We start from the raw sequence: 19,799 nt of genomic DNA on the forward strand, positions 1-19,799 counted from the left end.
AGGGCAGGTTCTGTAAAGCCAAGCCACCTTGTGCAGGGGACATTAGGGAACAGGACCCACCTGTCCATCTAGGACATCAGTCTCTGGTGGGCCTGGACCATGGGCAACGTCATGGAGGGCAAGTCGGTGGAGGAGCTGAGCAGCACCGAATGCCATCAGTGGTACAAAAAGTTCATGACGGAGTGTCCCTCCGGCCAGCTCACACTCTACGAATTCCGCCAGTTCTTTGGCCTCAAGAACCTGAGCCCCTCGTCCAGCCAATATGTGGAGCAGATGTTCGAGACTTTTGACTTCAACAAGGTGGGCCGAGGTTGGGAGGGAGGGGAAGGGGGTGATTCTTGGGGGTTGAGCAGCTGGCGGTGAGGGAGAGAGAACAAGAGAAAGGAAGTATCCATCCTAACAGTTACTTCAGGTTTTCACTGTTTCTGAGGCTGTCTTATTGTGGAGCCAAGGTTGGACTTCAACCCACAGTGATCCTCCTGCCTCAGCTTCCTAGTTGCTAGGATTACAAGTGTAAATTGCCATGCCCGGCTTTAGCCACCGGGGAGCTGAGTCAATGGGTGTTTCCAGCATCTTGTTCGTCTGGAAGGTGGATTTTGACACTAGAGATTTGATCAGCAGATGGTAAGGGTCCTCTTTAGGCCCTGGGGATGCAGCAGTAAGAAGACCCACTTCACAGTGGAAAGCAGAGGTCAGAGGATGAAAGCAAGGGTGTTCTCTGTCCTCTGCTCTACACCTCAGTGGCTTCCAAGACAGGTGTGAACATGTCCAAGATGGCCACTGAGCACCCTGAGGTGCTGTTTCAGGGTGGGTGTACTGCCTATGCAGAGACCCCTAGAAGCTCCTTGAATGTGAGGAGTGAGGGGTGGAGAGAGAGAGAGAGAGAGAGAGAGAGAGAGAGAGAGAGAGAGAGAGAGAGAACAGTTGCTGCCGAGGCTAAGCTGGTCTGGGCAGGCACACCATACCAGCGTTTCCATGATATTCTGAATATTAGGACTGGATCCAGGCTGGGTCCCAAACATCTAACTCCCAAACTCCCAGGACCTCGGTTCACCTTTCCCCAGGGCAGTCTGAAGGTGCAGGTGGAGAACAAGCTGCGTGTCTTCCTGGAAACTACCCAGATGCACTGAGTGGGATTTATGGAGATGCTGGAGGGACAGCCTTGAGCCCATGATTGAACCTAGGATCAGCTCGTCCACCTGGCCTGCTTCGAGGATGGGCGCTGTTGGCTAGGTTTCTGTTGGAGATGGGTGTGGTGGTGCACACTGCTAATCCCGGCACTCAGGAGGCAGAGGAGGCCTGGTCTCTGTGAGACCAGTCAGGACTACATAGTGGGACCCTGTCTGAGATGGGGAGGGGCAAAGACAGAGATACAGATTTGTTGGCGCTCTTCTGTCAATTTGCCAATTATCTGGTCAGGTATAATGATGGAGCAATCCAAACCTGCAGACCTGCTTCCCCACCCTGTGCCCTGCTGTTCATCAATTGGGCTAGCCTCTCACTGGGACATGGGGTCTCTCAGCGATGGGGGCTACATACCCACTGTGGCAGAGGGAGCCCCTTGAACACACCATTGTGGTCAGGGCTTCTAGGGAACACCAAGATCCTGCTGTGGTTATTTAAAACTCACTAATATGTGAGTTAAGAGGCCGAATAGGATTATGAACTCGAGGACCAGCTCAAGGGCAGTGTCCTGGTATCTGAGGGCTCTTCCAATGGGGGGAGCTGAGCCACAGAGCCTGAGATAGGGTGCTGAGGTGAAGGAGTCGCCTCAGGGTGGATACCCCAAAACGCTTCAGGGGAAGTAGTGGTCCCTCCTGGTCAGGTTGGGAGGGGCCCCAAGACCTTACCTCCGAACTCCCTGAAACATCCCCATCTGCTACAGAAGCCCTTTGTGTCCAGACACACCTGTAGGAAGAGTCCAAGTCACACACCACCCGACTCCCCCACGTTCACCTAACCCCAGCCACTGTGTGCCATCTCTTCAGCTTGTGTGGCGTGTGAGAGCTGGAACTCAATCCTTTTCACTCAAAGTTAGGGGCTGGGCACGCTGCTGCTTGCTGCAATCCCAGCATGTGGGAAGAGGAGGCAGGGAAATGTTCATTCTCAGCAACACAGTTAGTTACCAGCCTGCCTGGGGTGCATGAGACCCTGTCCCTCCCCACAACGCCCCCTAAACAACAGGAAGTCAGCTAGCTTCTTGTCTCTGCCCAGCCTGGCTCCTTGTGACCCTGCACACCTTGCCCCGGGGCTTTGTGTCGCTGTGGCCCTCTCCCTCTAGAGCAGCGGTTCTCACCCTTCCTAATGCTGCGGCCCTTAAATACAGTCCCTCATGTGCGGTGACCCCCAACAGCAAAATTATTTCATTGCTGCTTCATAACTGCAATTTTGTTACTATTATGAATTAATAATGAATTAATAAATTATGAATCATAATTTTTTTTTTTCTTTTTGCGACAGAGTTTCTCTGTGTAGTTTTGGTGCCTGTCCTGGATCTTGCTCTGAAGACCAGGCTGGACTCGAACTCACAGAGATCTGCCTGGCTCTGCCTCCCGAGTGCTGGGATTAAAGACGTGTAAATATTTTTGGAGACAGGGTTTTCCGAGGGGTTGCGACCCACAGGTTGAGAAGCAGTGCTCTAGAGCCTGCTGGCTCCTGCCTCCCTTGCTATCTCTGCTCAAATCTCACCAACCCACTCCCTGGCTTAAACTTTATTGAGATAATTGGGTCTGGCCACACTTCTGCTGTTCCTAGCCATGGCTTTCTACCCAGAGCAGCTTTCATTTTTAAATTTTTATTTTTGGGATGGAGGGTTGGCTCAGCTGTAAAGAGTTCTTGCCAAGGACGTGGGTTTGATCCCCAGCAACCATATGGAGCAACCTCCTGTTCCATGGATCCAGCTCCTTCTTCTGGATTCCTTGGGTAATGCATACATGTGGTGCATAATATATAATAATAATGTGGCAAATACCCACATGCATGAAAAAAATTATTTTTATTTTTATTAATTCATACTTATTAATTTAAAAATTTATTCATTTAATTTCTTGTTTTCTGGTGCCGGATATTAACTAGCTCTGACCCCTCTGGTCTGACTCTCCTTGCTGAGGTGTGAGGACAGGGACTTACCTTGTTGATTGCTGTGGCTCCAGATTCAGGACAGTGCCGGAACATTAGTTATATGAGAAAGTGAACATATGAGAAATCCTGAGCCTTATGGCCTAATATGGATTTTATAATATACATTAATTTAATTAAGCAATTATTATAATGAAGAGCAGAGCCAGGCATGGTAGTAATGCTTGCACTTAGGTGGCTGAGGCAGGAGAATCACAGGTTTAAGGCCAGCCTGGGCTTATAACATTTATAACAAGACTCTGTCACACACACACACACACACACACACACACACACACACACACACACACGAGTCTGGATAGTACCTTCCCATACCATTGTATTCAGTTGCTCCGTGGGCCACACTGTCTTGACCTTGGCCCAATGGCATCAGCACAGGGTGGTTTAATAGCCCGGCCTTGAGATGGAACACATCCTTGACCACTTCCTTTGGAAGCAGAGCACGGTTAAAGTGCAGTTGCTCAGATGGCAGCCCAAGGACAGGGTCTCATGTAGTGCAGGCTAGCCTCAAAGTCATTACCCTGCTGGGGGTGACTTTGAACTTTTTTTTTTTTTCTGAGACAGGGTTCCTTTGTGCAGCCCTGGCTGTCCTGGAACTCACTCTGTAGACCAGGCTGGCCTCGAACTCACAGAGATCTGCCTGCTTCTGCCTCCCAAGTGCTGGGATCAGAGGCGTGTGCCACCACCACCTGGCTGACTTTAAATGTTTGTTTCCCCCTCCTTGGTGCACAGCCACACCGGTTTATACCATGCTGGGAACCCAACCCAAGACTTGAAGCATGCTCGGCAAGCACTCTACCAACCAGGCTACTCCCCCCCCCCCCCCGCCCCTGCTTTTGTTTTTGTGACAGAGTCTTACTGGTTCAAGGCTGGCCTTGAACTGTGTCTGATCCTTCTAACTGCCTCTTGGGTGCTGATGATACAGGTGTGCATCACCATGCTTCACTATCCAAGAATCTAGCTTTGTAAATAAAGTTTTATTAGAGCATACTATACTCACTTATTTAAGAACGATGGGGCTGGGATATAGCTCAATGGTAGATGCTTGCCTAGTGTGCACAAGGCTCTGAGTTCTGTGGATGCGGCTTAGTTGGTAGAGTGTTTGCATAGCGTACTCAAGGCTTGGGATTCAATTCACCACATAAACTGGCTGTGAGGGTGCACACCTGCAGTCTTTGTACCCAAGAGGTAGAAGCAGGAGAATTAGAAGTTCAAAGTTATCCAGGCTATATAGGGAGTTGATGACTTATAAAAAGATTTAGAGATTTTTTATTTAAAGGATTTCTATTCTCAAAATATCTCAAATTATCTCAAAAAAATTACTCTAGCAGCACTGAAATAACAGTGGCTGTCTGCTCTCTGCCTGTCTGGCTGCTGTCTGACTGTCTGGCTGAAACGCTGATGTATACGACTCCTTTAAAAAAGTTAGCCATTCCAGTGAGAAGCCCTCTGGGTGCCAGGGAGCTGCACCTGCCCCCTGCTAGTCTCTCCAGGGCATGACTGTGCAGGGTCATCACACCATACCCCGATCTGCTTGTCCTGTGTCCGTGCCCTGGTGTAGAGATTAGAAGACCAGTTTCCAGACAAGGCTTGTCATTCAGCTACTTGTGCGGCCTCATGGCTCTCAGCTTCAGCGTGAGTGGGGACAGGAGCGGGCAGCTCCTGGGAGGAGCTGTGGGTTGAAGTGAGCGAATGGGAATTCTCAGCACAGGAAGTCCATGGAAAGTGCTGGATAAAAGGACTAAGGGCTAGGGGAATAGCTCAGCCAGTAAAACGCTTGCCATGCAGGTGTGAGGGTCTGAATTTGATCCCCAACACCCATGTAAAAAACTGGATGCTGCAGGCAGTGGTGGCGCACGCCTGTAATCCCAGCACTCAGGAGGCAGAGGCAGGCGGATCTCTGTGAGTTCGAGTCCAGTCTAGTCTACAAAGCGAGTTCCAGGACAGGCATTAAAACTACACAGAGAAACCCTGTCTCGAATCCGCCCCCCCCCCCCAAAATGCTGGATGCACACTGTAACTTTAGCCCTGGGAAAGGGAGTAGATATAGGTGGGTCCCTGGGTTCATTAGCCAGCCGACTTAGCTGAATCAGTTCCAGGTCCCAGGAGATATCCTGTCTCAAAACACAATGAGGAGAGTGATAGAGGGAGACACTTAATATTAACCTCTGGCATCCAAAAGTATAGACACACACACACACACACACACACACACACACACACATACATACATACATACACACACACACACACACACGCACACACACACACGCACACACACACACACACACACACACAGCTGTGCTGTTACTGAGGAGAATCCATTTCACAATCTCTTTATTTAAATTATTTTTTTAAGGTGTGTGTCTACGGTCTGATACTCACTATATAGCCCACTATGACTTGAAACTTGAAACAATCCTCCTGCCTCAGCCTCACAAGTTCTTGGGATTACAAGTGTGTAGCACCCTGCTACAATTTTGAAAGTTCATATTGTCTTTCCCATCTCCGCTGAGGACATGGGGACTCCAAGGAACCCTGTGACTTGTCCAAGGCCACCTCTTTCCCGAGAGGTGGCTTCGGTCTTTTTGGTTTTTCCATTGCTTCTTTGTAGTCATTTAAAAATAAAATCACAACACTATTATAACTCCTTGTTAGAATGTTCAGTAATACAAGAATATGAAAAGTCATCAGGGCTGGAGGCATGCACTCTTAGCCCAGCATTCAGGAAGCAAGGCAGGAAGATCCGGGTTCCAGACCTGCCTGGGCTACATAACAAGACCCTGCTTCTTTAGTGCTTATTACGTGCCAAGCAGTTTTCTCTCTCTTCACACGTTGTTGCATAGGGCCTTGTTCCACCCCAATGGCCATTGGGGAGGTACGTTGAGCAGAGATGGAATGAGCTCAGGTGTGTGCGGGAAGCCTTCGAACACAAGACAGCACTACGCAAATGTTCACTCTGAGCCTGATCCTTGCTGTGTTGCTCAGGGTGGTCAAGGTCTTGCTTAAGGCCAATGGCCAATCAGACCAGGGGGATCTCAGAGGCCATCTTGCCACTCCCCATCCTGCCAGCTCCCCTTGCATGCATCCGATGACAGAGATCTCATTCCTGACTCAGATGGCCCTCTCACAGGCTTCTCCATTTACAGCTCTGATCGGCCTGCTTGGACATCTTGGTTGTAAGTGGAGGATCAGGGACTGCCGCTCTTGCCCTTCCTTGATGTGCTGGGATTGAACAGGAGGCAGCAGCAGAGCAGTGGGGATGCTGGAGGGTTGTCCTACAAACAAGTCTTGTGCTCCTTGAGCTGGGGACATAGTCGAGGGTAGCATGCTTACCTGAGGTACTTGAGGCCCTAGGTTAAATCTCCAGTATTGCAACAACTTTATGCTACATATGAAAGTCACATGTTCCTCCATGATCACCCCCCTTCAATACCCAGGGGGACTGCCACCTTCTCTTAAGGGCCATCTGAACTCCCCTTCTGTCCTGCCCTATCAGAGCTGGGGTGATGCTAGAATGTCCTGTCCAGGTATTGGATGCACTGTGATGGCATAGGCATCTTCCCTCACCCCATAGTGACTTTGTACTGGTCATAACAGTCGTCATCCTGGGACTGGAGAGATGGCCCAGTGGTTAGGAGCACTTGCTCATGTGGGGCAGCTCACCGTGGCCTGTAACTCCAGCAGATCTGACACCTTCGCATCTGCACACACCCCACTGGGCAACACACACACACACACACACACACACACACACACACACACACAACTGAGAAACGAGTTAGGTGCTGTAGACATGGCTGAGTGCTTGCTGCTCTTCCAAAGGACCAGAGCTTGGTTCCCAGCACCCACATCAGGGTGCTCAAAACCACTCCAAAGACTGTGACCTCCCCTTCTGGCTTCCAAGAATACCCACCCACATATGGCAAACACACAGACACACATAAAAATAAATGATGTTTTTAAATATTTAATTTATTTTTATTTGATGTGCATTGCTGTTTTGCCATGGGTGTCCAGTCCCCAGGAAATGGAGTTACATACAGCTGTGATGGGAATTGAACCTGGGTCCTCTGGAAGAGCAGTCAGTGCTCTCAACTGCTAAGCCATCTCTCCAGTACAATAAATTTTTTGTTGTTGTTTTTGTTTTTTTGAGACAGGGTTTCTTTGGGTAGCTTTGCGCCTTTCCTGGATCTCATTCTGTAGACCAGGCTGGCCTCAAACTCACAAAGGTCTGCCTGCCTCTGCCTCCCGAGTGCTGGGATTAAAGGCGTGCACCACCTCCTGGCTAAATCCAGCACTCGGGAGGCAGAGGCAAGTTGACTTCTGAGTTTGAGGCCAGCCTGGTCTACAAAGGGAGTTCCAGAACAGTCAGGGTTACAGAGATACTCTGTCTCAAAATAAAACCAAGAGAGAGAAAAAGACAAAGCAAGCAGCATTCACTGGCTTCCTGTGCTCCTCTGTGCCTGCTGCTCAAGCTCCAGGAACTCACTTCACCAAAAGCAATGCTGATAGTCCCGGCCACCACTGCCGCTATTCTAGATCGGGAAGTGCCACAGAAGGGACATGCTAAGTTCCACATCCTCAAACTCAGAGATGCCAAGAGGCGGGATTCAAACCCGCACCTCCAACACTGAACTCCTGTCAGGACAGGGCGACTTTTCACTGAGCTCCGAGTCCTCACAGACTTAGCATACAACAGGGCTCAGTGGAGCTTGAAGCCAAGAGGGAAGAGCCTCCACGTGGGCATCCTCCCCCTACCTGCCAGGCCAGCAACTCGAGAGCTCTCCGGTTCTGACAGGTTTGATTGACAGCCTCTGAGGCGGGCAATGTTGAAGCGTCCAGAAAGACAGATATTGGTGGTACAATGCACAGGTCTCTGCTCCCTTCTACTTAGCATCTGAGGGCTTTCGGATGCAGGAGTGGGGGCAGGGAGTGAGGAGGGAGAATTGGGCAGAGCCTTGGAGGGGGGGGGGGCGGGGCTTGTGTAGGGTGGGCGGAGCCCTGGTGTGCTGACCCCGCCTCACCCCTCGGCTCACCCAGGATGGCTACATTGACTTCATGGAGTATGTAGCCGCGCTCAGCCTGGTCCTCAAGGGCAAGGTGGAACAGAAGTTACGCTGGTATTTCAAGCTCTATGACGTCGATGGCAACGGATGCATAGACAAGGACGAGCTGCTCACCATCATCCGGGTAACTTCAGGTGCAGAGGGCTGGGCCAGTGGTGCGTGGTCAAGGGTGGGTGCCAGGGCTGAGAGTGTGTGTGTGTGTGTGTGTGTGTGTGTGTGTGTGTGTGTGTGTGTGGTGGGGGGTATATGGGAGGCCAGAGGAGGGTGTCAAGTGTCTTGCTCTGACATTCTGTCTTATTGAGACAGGGTCTCTCACGGGAACTAGGTTGGTGACCAGCAAGCCCAGCAGGCCTCTTGCCCCACCCCCACCCTCACCCCCACCCCCAGCCCTTGGGTTACAGGAGCAGTACCACACCCAGTTTTTACCTGGGCAGCAAGCATACTTTTTTTTTTTTTTTAAAGATTTATTTATTTATTATGTATACAGAAGAGGGCACCAGATCTCATTATTAGATGGTTGCTGGGAATTGAACTCAGGACCTCTGGAAGAGCAGTGGGTGTTCTTAACCTCTGAGCCATCTCTCCAGCCCAGCAAGCATTACAGCCATCTCAGCATTTGTGTTTTGAGACAGAGTCTCACTATGTAGACCAGGCAGGCCTGGAACTCATGGAGATCTGCCTACCTCTGCCTCCCGAGTACAGAAATTAAAGGCATGTGCCACCACGACACCCCCTGTCCCCCTTTTAATGACAAGGTCTTACATTTTAGTGTAGATTGGTTCACAACTACTTGGCCATAATGACCTGAATTTGAGGCAACCCTGCCTCAGAATCCCAAGCACCCGAGGCCCTGAGGTACCACGATCTCCACTCTGAACGGCTCTCAGGTCTGACAAGTTTGCTCTGCTCGCCCTCCCACCCCTGAGACGGATGTCCTGACTTCTGTCTGTCTTCCCAGGCCATCCGAACCATTAATCCCTGGAGCGACTCATCCATGAGCGCCGAGGAGTTCACAGATACCGTGTTTGCCAAAATCGACATCAACGGGGACGGTGAGAGGGCCGAGAAAGGGGTTCCCCAGGGGATGGCAGGGGATGGAGAGGGGCCAGACACCCACCTCTGCTCTGGCTCAGAACCAGATTTTGGGGAGCCCTGCACCAGATCTTGGGCTCTGGATCCCTTACTTACCATTGCCCCCCAGAGCTGGCTCTGTCCTCGCTCTTTGAGACCTCATCTTGCGAATCCCTTTCTCTCCATCCCAGGGGAACTGTCTCTGGAGGAGTTCATGGAAGGCGTCCAGAAGGACCAGATGCTCCTGGACACGCTGACCCGAAGCTTGGACTTGACCCGCATTGTGCGCAGACTCCAGAATGGTGAACAGGAGGAGGCAGGTGCTGGTGACCCCGCAGCAGAGGCTGCGGGCTGAGCCTCACCGCATGCTGAGGGTTGGCCTGGGCGGTGCCTGATGTGGTTGTCTTGTTCTTGTCTTAATTGCATTACATAGACTCTCCTGAACTCTGCAGAGGCTCGGCTTGTTTCTTTGGGTGCATAGTGCCAGTGGAGGGCAGTAGTGTGGAGTTGAGAGCCCCCCTACACACTCCGCCCCCTTTCCCCTCCCACACAGAGGATGGTCCCTGGTCCCTCCTTCCTGCTTGGTGCTTCCTGCTGGTATCTCTCCGTCCTGACGTCCCTCTCTTGCCCCTCACATCTTCTTGCCCAACTTCCCTGCTGTATTACCAGGCCACGTCCTTTCGGATGTGGAAGTTTAAGAGGCTCCTGGACCTCTAGTGGAATCCCGGCATCTGCTTACGGAGCTTGAGGCAGTCACACCCTGCCCTGACCCTGGAGCCTGTTTGTGTGGCTTCAAGTGATGAACAGACATTTACTGAGGTTCTACTGTCTGTCAGTGCTAATTGAGCATCCTCCAGACCGCTTCAAACACCTCCATGACTCGGGGAACAAATCTCCTTTCCTACCTGGGATACTGTTTGTATTTTTCATGGACCGTTTTCATCTAAGTGATTTCTAAAGGAAACTTTATAGCAACTTTTATATACAAAACCCCAAGGGGCTGCTTGCTCAGCAGCAAGAGCTGGTTGGTCTAGCAGAGGACCCAGCACTCACACGGTGGCTCACAAACCTCATAACTCCAGTCCCAGGGGATTGGATGCCCTCTTCTGGCCACTGTGGACACTGCACACACGACGCACAGACATGCAGGCAAAGCACCCATACACATAAAATAAAAATAAGACTAAAAAATGAAATAAAACAAAAAACACTCAAGTTCAAGCTGGGCACAGTGGTGCACACCTGTGATACCAGCACCCAAGGGGCTGAGGCAGGAAGATTGCCATGGGTCTCAAGCTAACATGGGCTTCTGAAACTGTCTCAATTGCCTCACAAAATGAAAACAAATAACCTCCCCCCACCCAGGAACAAAAACAACAAAAACCTAGGCCTATTGCCTCACACTTAAGGCTCTAGAGCTTGAAGCAGGAGTTCTGGCTAGCCTGGGCTATAGTGTGAGCTCCAGGGCAGCCTGAGCTATAGTATGGGAACTTCTTCAAACAAGCAAAGAAACTTCCCCTCAAGGTCAATAAGTTAGTTTACTTTATTTAAACGTAAAAACATATCTACTCAAGGTAAAGCCAATAATCCATCAGGCTTCACATTTCAGTGTCTCAGCCTGACACTGTTCCCACTTCCTGTCCTCTGAGGGGCCTTCCGCAGCTGCGCTGATGGAAAGGGTTAACTAGGGAACCCTGTAAATCTAACTTCTATATTCTTGTTGCATGAAAGTTGTTTACATGATTCTCTAGAAACTGTCTACTCAGCCTGCAGGACATTAGGGAGTCCAACAGCAGTCGGAGGCAAAGTCTGGCCTGGAACCCCAGTGCACAGGCTCCTGGTTCTCCCCAGAGATGAAGAGGTGTCTTAAGGAGGCATGTGGGCTTATGGCTGGAAATGATGGCAGGCTCACACTGGCGATGGGGTGAGGAGGAGGAGGAGCTGGGGAGCAGTACTCAGCAGAGCTGACACCTTCTCTGCTAAGCCCAGCAGGTCTCCAAGAGCAGGAAGATCTCAGATGTAACTGTCTGCTGCCATCTGCCCCTTTTGTCAAGCCTGGTGGCCACCTGGGGGAGGAGGCTGCTCAGGGTGGGTGGGGCTGTATCATGGTCCTTCCCCGTCGTTGTTCTCTCTTCTGACTACTTCCTACCAATCTATGACTCCCACCCCTTACCACCCCCACAGCTCCTAAAGATTAGAGGAGCCCCACAGCTCCCAGCCAAAGCCCAGTTCTTCCAGGAGCAGCCGAGGAGCAGTGTGACAGAGTTCCCTACAACACAAGTAACCCTGAGGATGGGCTGAACCCCAGTGGGCTTCTGCAGACCCGGCAGCCGCTGCTCACACCCTTGTTCTCCTACACCCTGAGTATCAGGAAGTCCACCCCAAGCAAGAGTTGGCCTGAGCCAACCAGGCCAGGGGCCTCCTGCTACTTTGAAAGCCTGGAGCACCCTGGAGCCTTAGAGGGCTCCTGCGGGGTCCCCAGGCCCTCAGAACATGGCACTCCTCCGCCTTTGCTGCGTGATCCAGCCTCCAGGGTTGACATCCATCTGGAGCATCTTCATTACCCACTTGTCACGCCGGGCACCTTCAACAAACTCTGTCAGAGACAGCTGACCTGAGCAAGGATGGGAGAGATGGTCACAAGGGGGTGGAGGGGAGCCGGGCCTGGCTACATGGGGAGAGCCTCTTCCAGTCTGGGCCCTCACCCTGCTATGAACCAGACCGAAACCTCAGATTCTAGTCCGTAGCTTGTCAATTCTGAGTCCACAGGAGCCTCCTGCAACTCACAAGTTGTGTGTGTGTGTGTGGTGTGTGTGTGTGTGTGTGTGTGTGTGTGTGGGCATACACACTCACCACAGTGTGAGTGTGAAAGTTAGGGACAACTGCAGTGGCTGGTTGTCCCCTTCAACCAGGGATTTAATTCAGGTCACCAGGCTTGGTGACAAGCTCCTTCATCCACAGAACCATGTCTCTGGCACCTTTTTATCTTCTAAAAAATATATTTGTGCCTGGAGAGATGGCTCAGATGTTAAGAGCACTGGCTGCTCTTTGAGAGGACCCAGGTTCGATTCCCACATGATGGTTCACAATTGTCTGTAGCTCCAGCTTCAGGGGGTCCACTACTCTCTTCTGCCCTTGGTGGGTACTGCATGCACATGTTGCACAGATGTACATGCATGCAAACACTCATGTACACAACACAAAATTAAAATAACTCTTCTTATTTTCATGCTCAGCCTTGATCGGCCACTCTCAGCAGAGCTGCACCCCTACAAACATGTGCTCTGGTGTTTTCGTGTTCCTTTGAGATTTCAGGTTAGCCTCTCCGCAGATCTCTCTTACCGTCTCCATTCTCGTCCACCAGAAGGAAGATCCTGTCCACGACCTCCTCGGGTGTGAGCAGCTGGCCCTGCTGCTCCAGGTCCAGCTCCACCCGGCAGGCTTTCTTCAGTTTGTAAATTGCCTGTCAGAGAGAAAGAACTAGGCTCCTCTGACTGACCTCAGGGACCTGTGTCCCTTAGCGCCACCTCCCTAGCGCGGGCCTCCAGGCGGAGCACCCTCATACCACCTGACCCAGAAGTCCCGGTTACTTTTTGTTCATTTGACAGGGAAGAGGGAATCTCAATGGAGAAGACGACCCCAGCAGGCAAGTCTGTTGGGCACTTCAGCATTTCTTGATTAATAATGGGTGTGGGCGGGCTCAGGCCACTGTGGGCTAAGCCATTCTGAAGCTCACGGGCCAGGCCACTCGGTAGAATCAGAGAGCTTTAAGAATGAAAGACTTTCTCAAAACAAACAAACAAAGAAATAAAAAGTATAGGGGCCGGAGACGTGGTTCGTGGTTAAGAACCCTGGCTGCTTTTCCAGAGGATCTGGGCTGGATTGTCAGTACCCACATGATGGTTAACAAACCCCTGTCACTCCAGTTTAGGTGATCTGACCCCTCCTCTGGCTGGCTCCTGAGGGCACAGCACAAAAATGCTACACCACTGTACATGCAGGAAAAACATCCATACACATAACAAAGCAAAATATAAGTTGCTTAAAAAATATAACTACAAACACACACCACATATGCTGCCTGCCCCACAAAAAAAAAAAAAATTTTGTTTTCTCAAGACAGGGTTTCTCTGTGTAGTTTTGGTGCCTGTCCTGGATCTTGTTCTTAGACCAGGTGGCCTCGAACTCACAGAGATCCACCTGGCTCTGCCTCCCGAGTGCTGGGATTAAAGGCGTGCACCACCACCATCCGGCACAAATTTGATTTTCATTGACTTGTTTCTTAACATTAGTTGTTTGAGACGGTCAACTTGATTGGATTTGTCAAGTACACCTCCACATAAGTGAGGTGTTTTCTAGAGCCAAGCAGACCTAAGAGGCTCTGAGGAATGAGTGGCTTTAACCCACTGATGGCACAAACCCCGAGGAGACTGTGGAAGGCGGGTCGTGGAGCCTAGAAGACACAGCCTTTAGAAGGGTGTCTTTCCTGGTGTCGCTAGCCCTGGTTACATGCTACGGTCGGTCACCGCGGTATTCTGCCCATGGTTGACAGGAGACTGGAAGAGTGAGACCCTCTGGTCAGGAACCAAACCAGCCCTTCCTGTTTTAAATTCTTCCCTCGTCCCAGCGGTGAGAGTTTTGACTCAGACTGCCCTCTCAGGCATGTGTTTTCTTTCCTTTTGTGACTGCCTCTCATTCCAGCCAAAGCTGGCGTGGGACTCAGCACACCGGCGCGCAGGCCTTGAACTCTCCACCTTCATCCTTAAGCCTCATGTGTGTTGAGATCGCAGCGTGAGCTTTGTTTTCTACCCTACTCACTTCTTGTTTTTAATTTCTTTGGGTTTAATTGGCTTTTAATTTCTGTAGGTGGCTTCTCAGATCATTGGCATTCTTGTTTTCTTTTCTCAAAGTAAAATTTGTTGTTATTATTATCACTATTATTATTGTTGTGCATGTGTGTAACAGTGTGTGTGTCGGAGGGTATATTCTGTATATGCGAGCACATGTGTACCACGGTGGGCAAGTGAAGGTCAGAGGACAGCTTCCAGGACTCCCTTCTCCCACTCTGCCATATAGATCCCAGGGGTGGTGGGAACCCAGCAGCTGGGCCATCTTCATGGCCCCAGATAACACATTGTAAATGATTCCATCCCGTCTACCCCGACTCAGTGCCAGGTGGCTCCCTGTTGAGCGGGCCACCATGCCCCAGAAGTGAGAAGGGGACAGGGCACGCTCACAGGCAGATACTGACCTCCACGATGTCCAGTAGCTCCAGGCGGTCGATGCAGCCATTCCGGTCCTTGTCATAGATCTTGAAGGTCCACTTGAGCTTGTGCTCCAGAGTGCCCCTTAGCACGAGGTTCAGGGCCGCCACGTACTCCAGGAAGTCAATAGTGTTGTCCTGCATTGCGTGTGGGCAGTGTTGAGGCCCCAGATCCCCAGCCTCTCCTCCCCAGAGCGTGAGTCCTACTGAGACTATGTCCCCAGACCCAGTGTTCCCTCTCCCCTGCACACCAGAGGCCTCTGTGTCGCTGTGCATGCCATTTCTCACCCTGGGACCCTGCTCATTCTCTGCCTCACCCTTCCATGTAGCTGGGATGGCAGGCCCACACCACCAGGGCTAGAGAATTGTTCTTCACGTGTCCAGAGTTTTCTATTCTTATAATATTATCTCCCACCATAATTCAGTTTCCACACTGACCCCCATGCTTTATGAGGCACATTCTGGCATAGCTCCTTCTTGGTGTAGCCTCCTCCCTGTGAGGTCATGGATACTCTGGGACCGACCATTTCTGGGACACCTCTGGCTGGGGTTAATCTCATCTCTGCATAGGTCAGCAACAATTACCCACGGCAGCCTGAGATGGATGGAAACACCATATCCTCAGCACAGGCTGGAGGCACCTGGGAGATTAACTTCCCTGGCTTGGTTGTGGGGTACACTGGCCCTACAGCTCTTACACAGGAAGTTCAAACTGGTGCCTGTGCTGGGGGCCAGTCCAGACCACACAGTCTCCAAAGTTCAGCAAGCAAAGAGAAGGAATCCTGACTAGCAAAAGAGATGGCTTCAGCTACCCCTTACATTTTTTTTGTAGATTTATATTTATTTTGTTTCACATGTATGACTGTTTTGCCTGCATGTGTATATGTATATCATGTGTGTGCCTGGTACTCATGGAGGTCAGAAGAGAGCATTGGATCACATGGAAGGAAGTTATGGAGGGTGTGAGCCACCATGTGGGTGCTGGTAATCAAGCCTGGGTCCACTGAACTTCCAGCCATATCTCCACCCTTCGTCTTCCTTTTTCAAAACTCCATCATCCCCAGACTACTCTCAGGAGGGTGTTGCAAGAGAGAGGAGGGGCAGAGATAGAGGCTGAGGCAGGGGGATCTCAAGTTTTAGGCAAGACTGGGCTACCTAGTAAGACCCTGTCTCAAAATAAACAGGCTGGAGGTGACTCAGTGGCTAAGATCCTTGCAGTGGATCTAGGTTCAGTTCCCAGCATCCTCAGGGCAGCTGACATCTACAATTCTAGAGAATCAGACACCGTCTGACCTCCATGGGCACCAGGTACATGCTGACTACATGCGCAGACATGCAGGCAAAACGCTCATATACATAACATAAAATAGATCTCAAAATAACAACAAAATTCCCAGTCCTAGAGGAGCACTGGACCCGGAGTTAAGACACCCGAATGAGTACTTGACTTTGGACAAACGGGCTCACTTTCTTGGGTTGATGTGTTGGTGTGAAACAGTCTGTCTGTGTGGTCAGCGTTGGCCTCACACTAGCGATGCTTTCTAGAGCTGAATGGCAGCATACACTGCCATACCTAGCTGTCCATGTGCCCCCTTTCACCCCAGTTGTTTTTATCATTTAATTTAATTTGGACAAAACAACAACAACAACAAAAACAAAAACCACCCCTCCTACAGCCTTGAGGAGAAGAGGAGGTGACCTGCGAGGTCGGAAGTTGGCTCTGTGCCCTGTGGGTGTCTCATGGCTGATCTCAACAGAAGACCATTGCATTGAATGTCTTAGACCTTGGGTGGCATTCCCACCGAGTCAACTTGGCACAAGTTCTTCTGCAAGACATTTTCTTCAGATCACCTGTGTGTCCCCTCAATTCAGGGAGCCAAACTGGTCTTTATTCCAAACTACAAACTGCAGGGGCTCGGGTATGGTGGTGCACGCCTTTAATCCCAGCACTCAGGAGGCTGAGGCAGTTGGAGCTCTGTGAGTTCGAGGCCAGTTTGGTTTATTGAAGAGTTCCAGGACAGTCAAGACTAGATAGTGAAACCCTGTCTTAAACAAAACTCAAAACAACACACCACAACAAAAAGGACCTCAGGACACTGAACTAGATAACCTTTAAAAACCAAGTCCTTTTTTTTTTCACATAATTCTTTCTTTCTTTTATTAAAAATCAATTTACTTATTTTTATTTTAGGTACATTGGTATTTTGCTTGAATGTATGTCTGTATGAGGGAGTCAGATCCCCTGGAACTGGAGTTACAGACAGTTGTGAGCTGTCATGTGGATGCTGGGAACTGAACTTGGGTCCTCTGCAAGAGCAGTAAGTGCTCTTAACCACTGAGCCATGTCTCCAGCCCCTGAATTAAAATACACATTTGAAGCAAAGCTAGAATCTAAGAGAATTTGGTACAGATTTTACATACTGGGGTTGAGAGAGAGAGACAACTTGGGAAGAAAAGAAGAGACATTAAGAACTTGTGGCTCTGGGCTTCTCAAAGGACAGGAGCATTGGATTACATTAGGGTGGACCCAGGAGATGGCCATGCAATCATGAAGCCCCCATTTCCTTCCCTAGCACCTATACAAATGCTGGGCAGCCCCCTCCCCCAGAGATGTCTCTTCAGTCAAGGGCGGGTACTTCCCCACCACCCGTAACTACAGTTCCAGGGGATCCACTGCCCTCTTCTGGTCACCATGGGCACTGCACTCATGTGCACAAACCCTCACACAGTTTAAAATTCAGTAGAACTTTGAAAACACGGAGTATAGTGGCATCTATTGCTATTGCTGAGAGAGTGGATACAGGAGGATTTCTGGGCTTACTGACCAAGCGGCTTATCCTCATCAGTGAGCTCCAGGCCAATGAGAGATGGTGTCACTAAAACAAGATGGATGCCTCCTAGGAAATGACACCTGAGATCCACCTCTGGCCTCCATATGCACACAAATGTACCTCCCATCCATAAACACATGAATGCAAACACACATACATACAAATTATAAGGCCCGATTACCATATGTTTATTATGTAATTTAGTGTCTTTTAGCTGCTGGTGCCATTGGAAGGCTTAAAGAAACTCTGGAATTTGATTCATGTCTTAAAGAGTGGAGAGGGGAGCTGGAGAGAAGACTCAGCAGTTAGAGAATTTAACTGTTTTACCAGAGGACTGGCATTTTTGGACCCCAGCACCCACATTGGGCAGCTTACAAACACCCTATAACTCTAGCTCTACGGCATCTGATGCCCCTTTCTGGCCTCCACAGGTATGTGCGCGCATGTACAACTAATCTTTTTTTTTTTTTTTTTTTTTTTTTTTAAGAGTTAAAAGAGACTTTGGTAACTACCCACCCACCTCCCAGTCAGTGTGAAGCCCCGTCCAGCATCCACAGCAGGGAAGAACCCAGCGGCCTCCATCTGAAGGACCCTAGCAAGGGGTGCTCTTCCTCTGTGCTACACAGCTTTGGACCTCCCAGTTCCCTGCATTAAGAGCAGCAGGGGCTCTACGGGGGTCGACAAACTGCCCTTTTGCTGCGGCTCCTGACTCAGAATGCACAGGGAAGGCCCAGGCTGTGTGCCAGTGACCTCTGGCTCTCTGGGAGAGGATGCAGAGAGCCAAGGAGAAGAAGGGAGAGGGACACATGATGGGAGAGCGAGGGGTGGGGAAATGGCGGGACAGAAAGGGCGCAGGGCACGGAGGGTTTCCTCTGAGGGTTCAGGGACCTGCAGGGAGGGCTCCTTACCCCGTTCTTGTCGAAGGCCCGGAACATGCCCTCCACATACTGGGTGGCCTCCTCATTGCCCGTGACCTTGAAGAAGCGCTTGAACTCGTGCATGAAGAGGGTCCCACTGGGACACTCCACCACAAACTTCTTGTACCACTCCTGCAGCTCCGCTACGTCCATCTCCCCGGCGGCCTCCGCCTCCTCCCAGCTAAACTGCTGCCCCATCTCGGCTCCTCGAAGGCCTCTGCTGACCTTAGGCTCCGGCCCCTCGCCTGCCTCGCCTTGGTTTGACCAGCGCTTTCATTGTCTCCGGGAAGCTGGCCTTGATCGGTGGTGAAGGACCTCCAGAGGGGGGGCAGCCCGGGCCAGCTTAGCTGTGTAAGACCATTAGAAGATTCCCAAAGTGTCTGACCTCCACATGGCTAAGCTGCCTCGGCCTCGCCCCTCCACAGGTCCCGTGAGAGGCAGCAGACGGGGTTCTCGGTCCCACCAGTGTCTGTGGCTCCCTCACAGGCCACGCCTGAATCTGGAATTCTTCATTTTCCAGCTTAAAGGACAAAAGCTTCTCCCCAGCCATCACTCAAGGCCTGAACTCTCGCAAGCACTAACGCCCGGCAGGATCTGGGAGTGTCCTACGTGGAAGGCCACATGAATCTCCTTACAAGCTTACATATTCACTCTGTTGACCAAGTATATATTCGATTACATATTCATGAGAGGCAGGGGGATCTTGAGTTCAAAGCAATTCTGGGCTACCCTGTGGACACGGGAAGACACCCCCCCAACAAACACATCAACAACAAAACAATCAAATTATATATTTATGATATCTTTTAGATTTTATTTATTTTTTTTAAGACAGGTTCTCACATTGTAGCTCTGGCTGTCCTAGAACTCACTATGTAAGCCAGACTGGCCCTGAACTCACAGAGATCCACCTGCCTCTGCCTCAAGTGCTGGGATTAAAGGCTACCACGCTTGGCTGCATTTTATTTTTATTGTACGTGAACAGGTGTTTGTTTGTATATATGCACGTATGTGTATCACACACACACAGTGTTTCATAGAGGTCGGAAGGTGTCGGTTCCCCGAGATGTGGAGTTACATTTATTGTGAGCCAGCACGTTGGATGCTGGGAACTGAGTCTGGGTCCTCTACAAGAGCAACAAGTGTTTTTAACCACTGAGCCATCTCTCCAACCCTTGTGCTTCTTTTATTTTTGAAGATTTTTCTTATTTTAAAATTATGTGTGTGTGTGTGTGTGTGTGTGTGTGTGTGTGTGTGTGTGTGTGTGTGTTGTGTATGTGTATGGTCATGTAGGTGCAGTGTCCACGGAGGCCAGAAGAGGGCGTCAGATCCAATGGAGCTGGAGTTACAGGTAGTTGTGAACCACCCAACACAGGTGTCGATGTATGAACTCAGGTCTCTAGAGGAGCAACATAAGCTCTTAACCAGTAAGCAGCCAAGCAGAACCTATTTATTTATTATAAAGTTTTTTTTTTTCATTTTGTATACCAATCCCAGTTCCCCCTCCTTC

General features: G+C 50.4%; 2 protein-coding genes across 2 annotated transcripts; one reads left to right on the forward strand and one right to left on the reverse strand.

Annotated features, from left to right (window-relative positions):
* LOC118569319 (guanylyl cyclase-activating protein 1) lies at window positions 1-9,723 on the forward strand. Its single transcript, XM_036167039.1, has 4 exons — window positions 1-300; window positions 8,182-8,331; window positions 9,166-9,259; window positions 9,470-9,723. The coding sequence occupies exons 1-4, from the start codon at window positions 100-102 to the stop codon at window positions 9,631-9,633; spliced, it is 609 nt and encodes a 202-aa protein (XP_036022932.1). The 5' UTR covers window positions 1-99; the 3' UTR covers window positions 9,634-9,723.
* Window positions 9,724-11,764: 2,041 nt separating this feature from the next.
* Guca1b (guanylate cyclase activator 1B) lies at window positions 11,765-18,487 on the reverse strand. Its single transcript, XM_036167237.1, has 4 exons — window positions 18,281-18,487; window positions 14,530-14,679; window positions 12,621-12,741; window positions 11,765-11,892 (listed from the first exon to the last, which is right to left on the reverse strand). Exons 1-4 carry the CDS (start codon window positions 18,485-18,487, stop codon window positions 11,765-11,767), a joined length of 606 nt encoding a protein of 201 aa, XP_036023130.1.
* Window positions 18,488-19,799: the final 1,312 nt, after the last annotated feature.

Source organism: Onychomys torridus, chromosome 18 (genome assembly GCF_903995425.1).
Source record: "Onychomys torridus chromosome 18, mOncTor1.1, whole genome shotgun sequence".
NCBI classification, from domain to species: domain Eukaryota; kingdom Metazoa; phylum Chordata; class Mammalia; order Rodentia; family Cricetidae; genus Onychomys; species Onychomys torridus.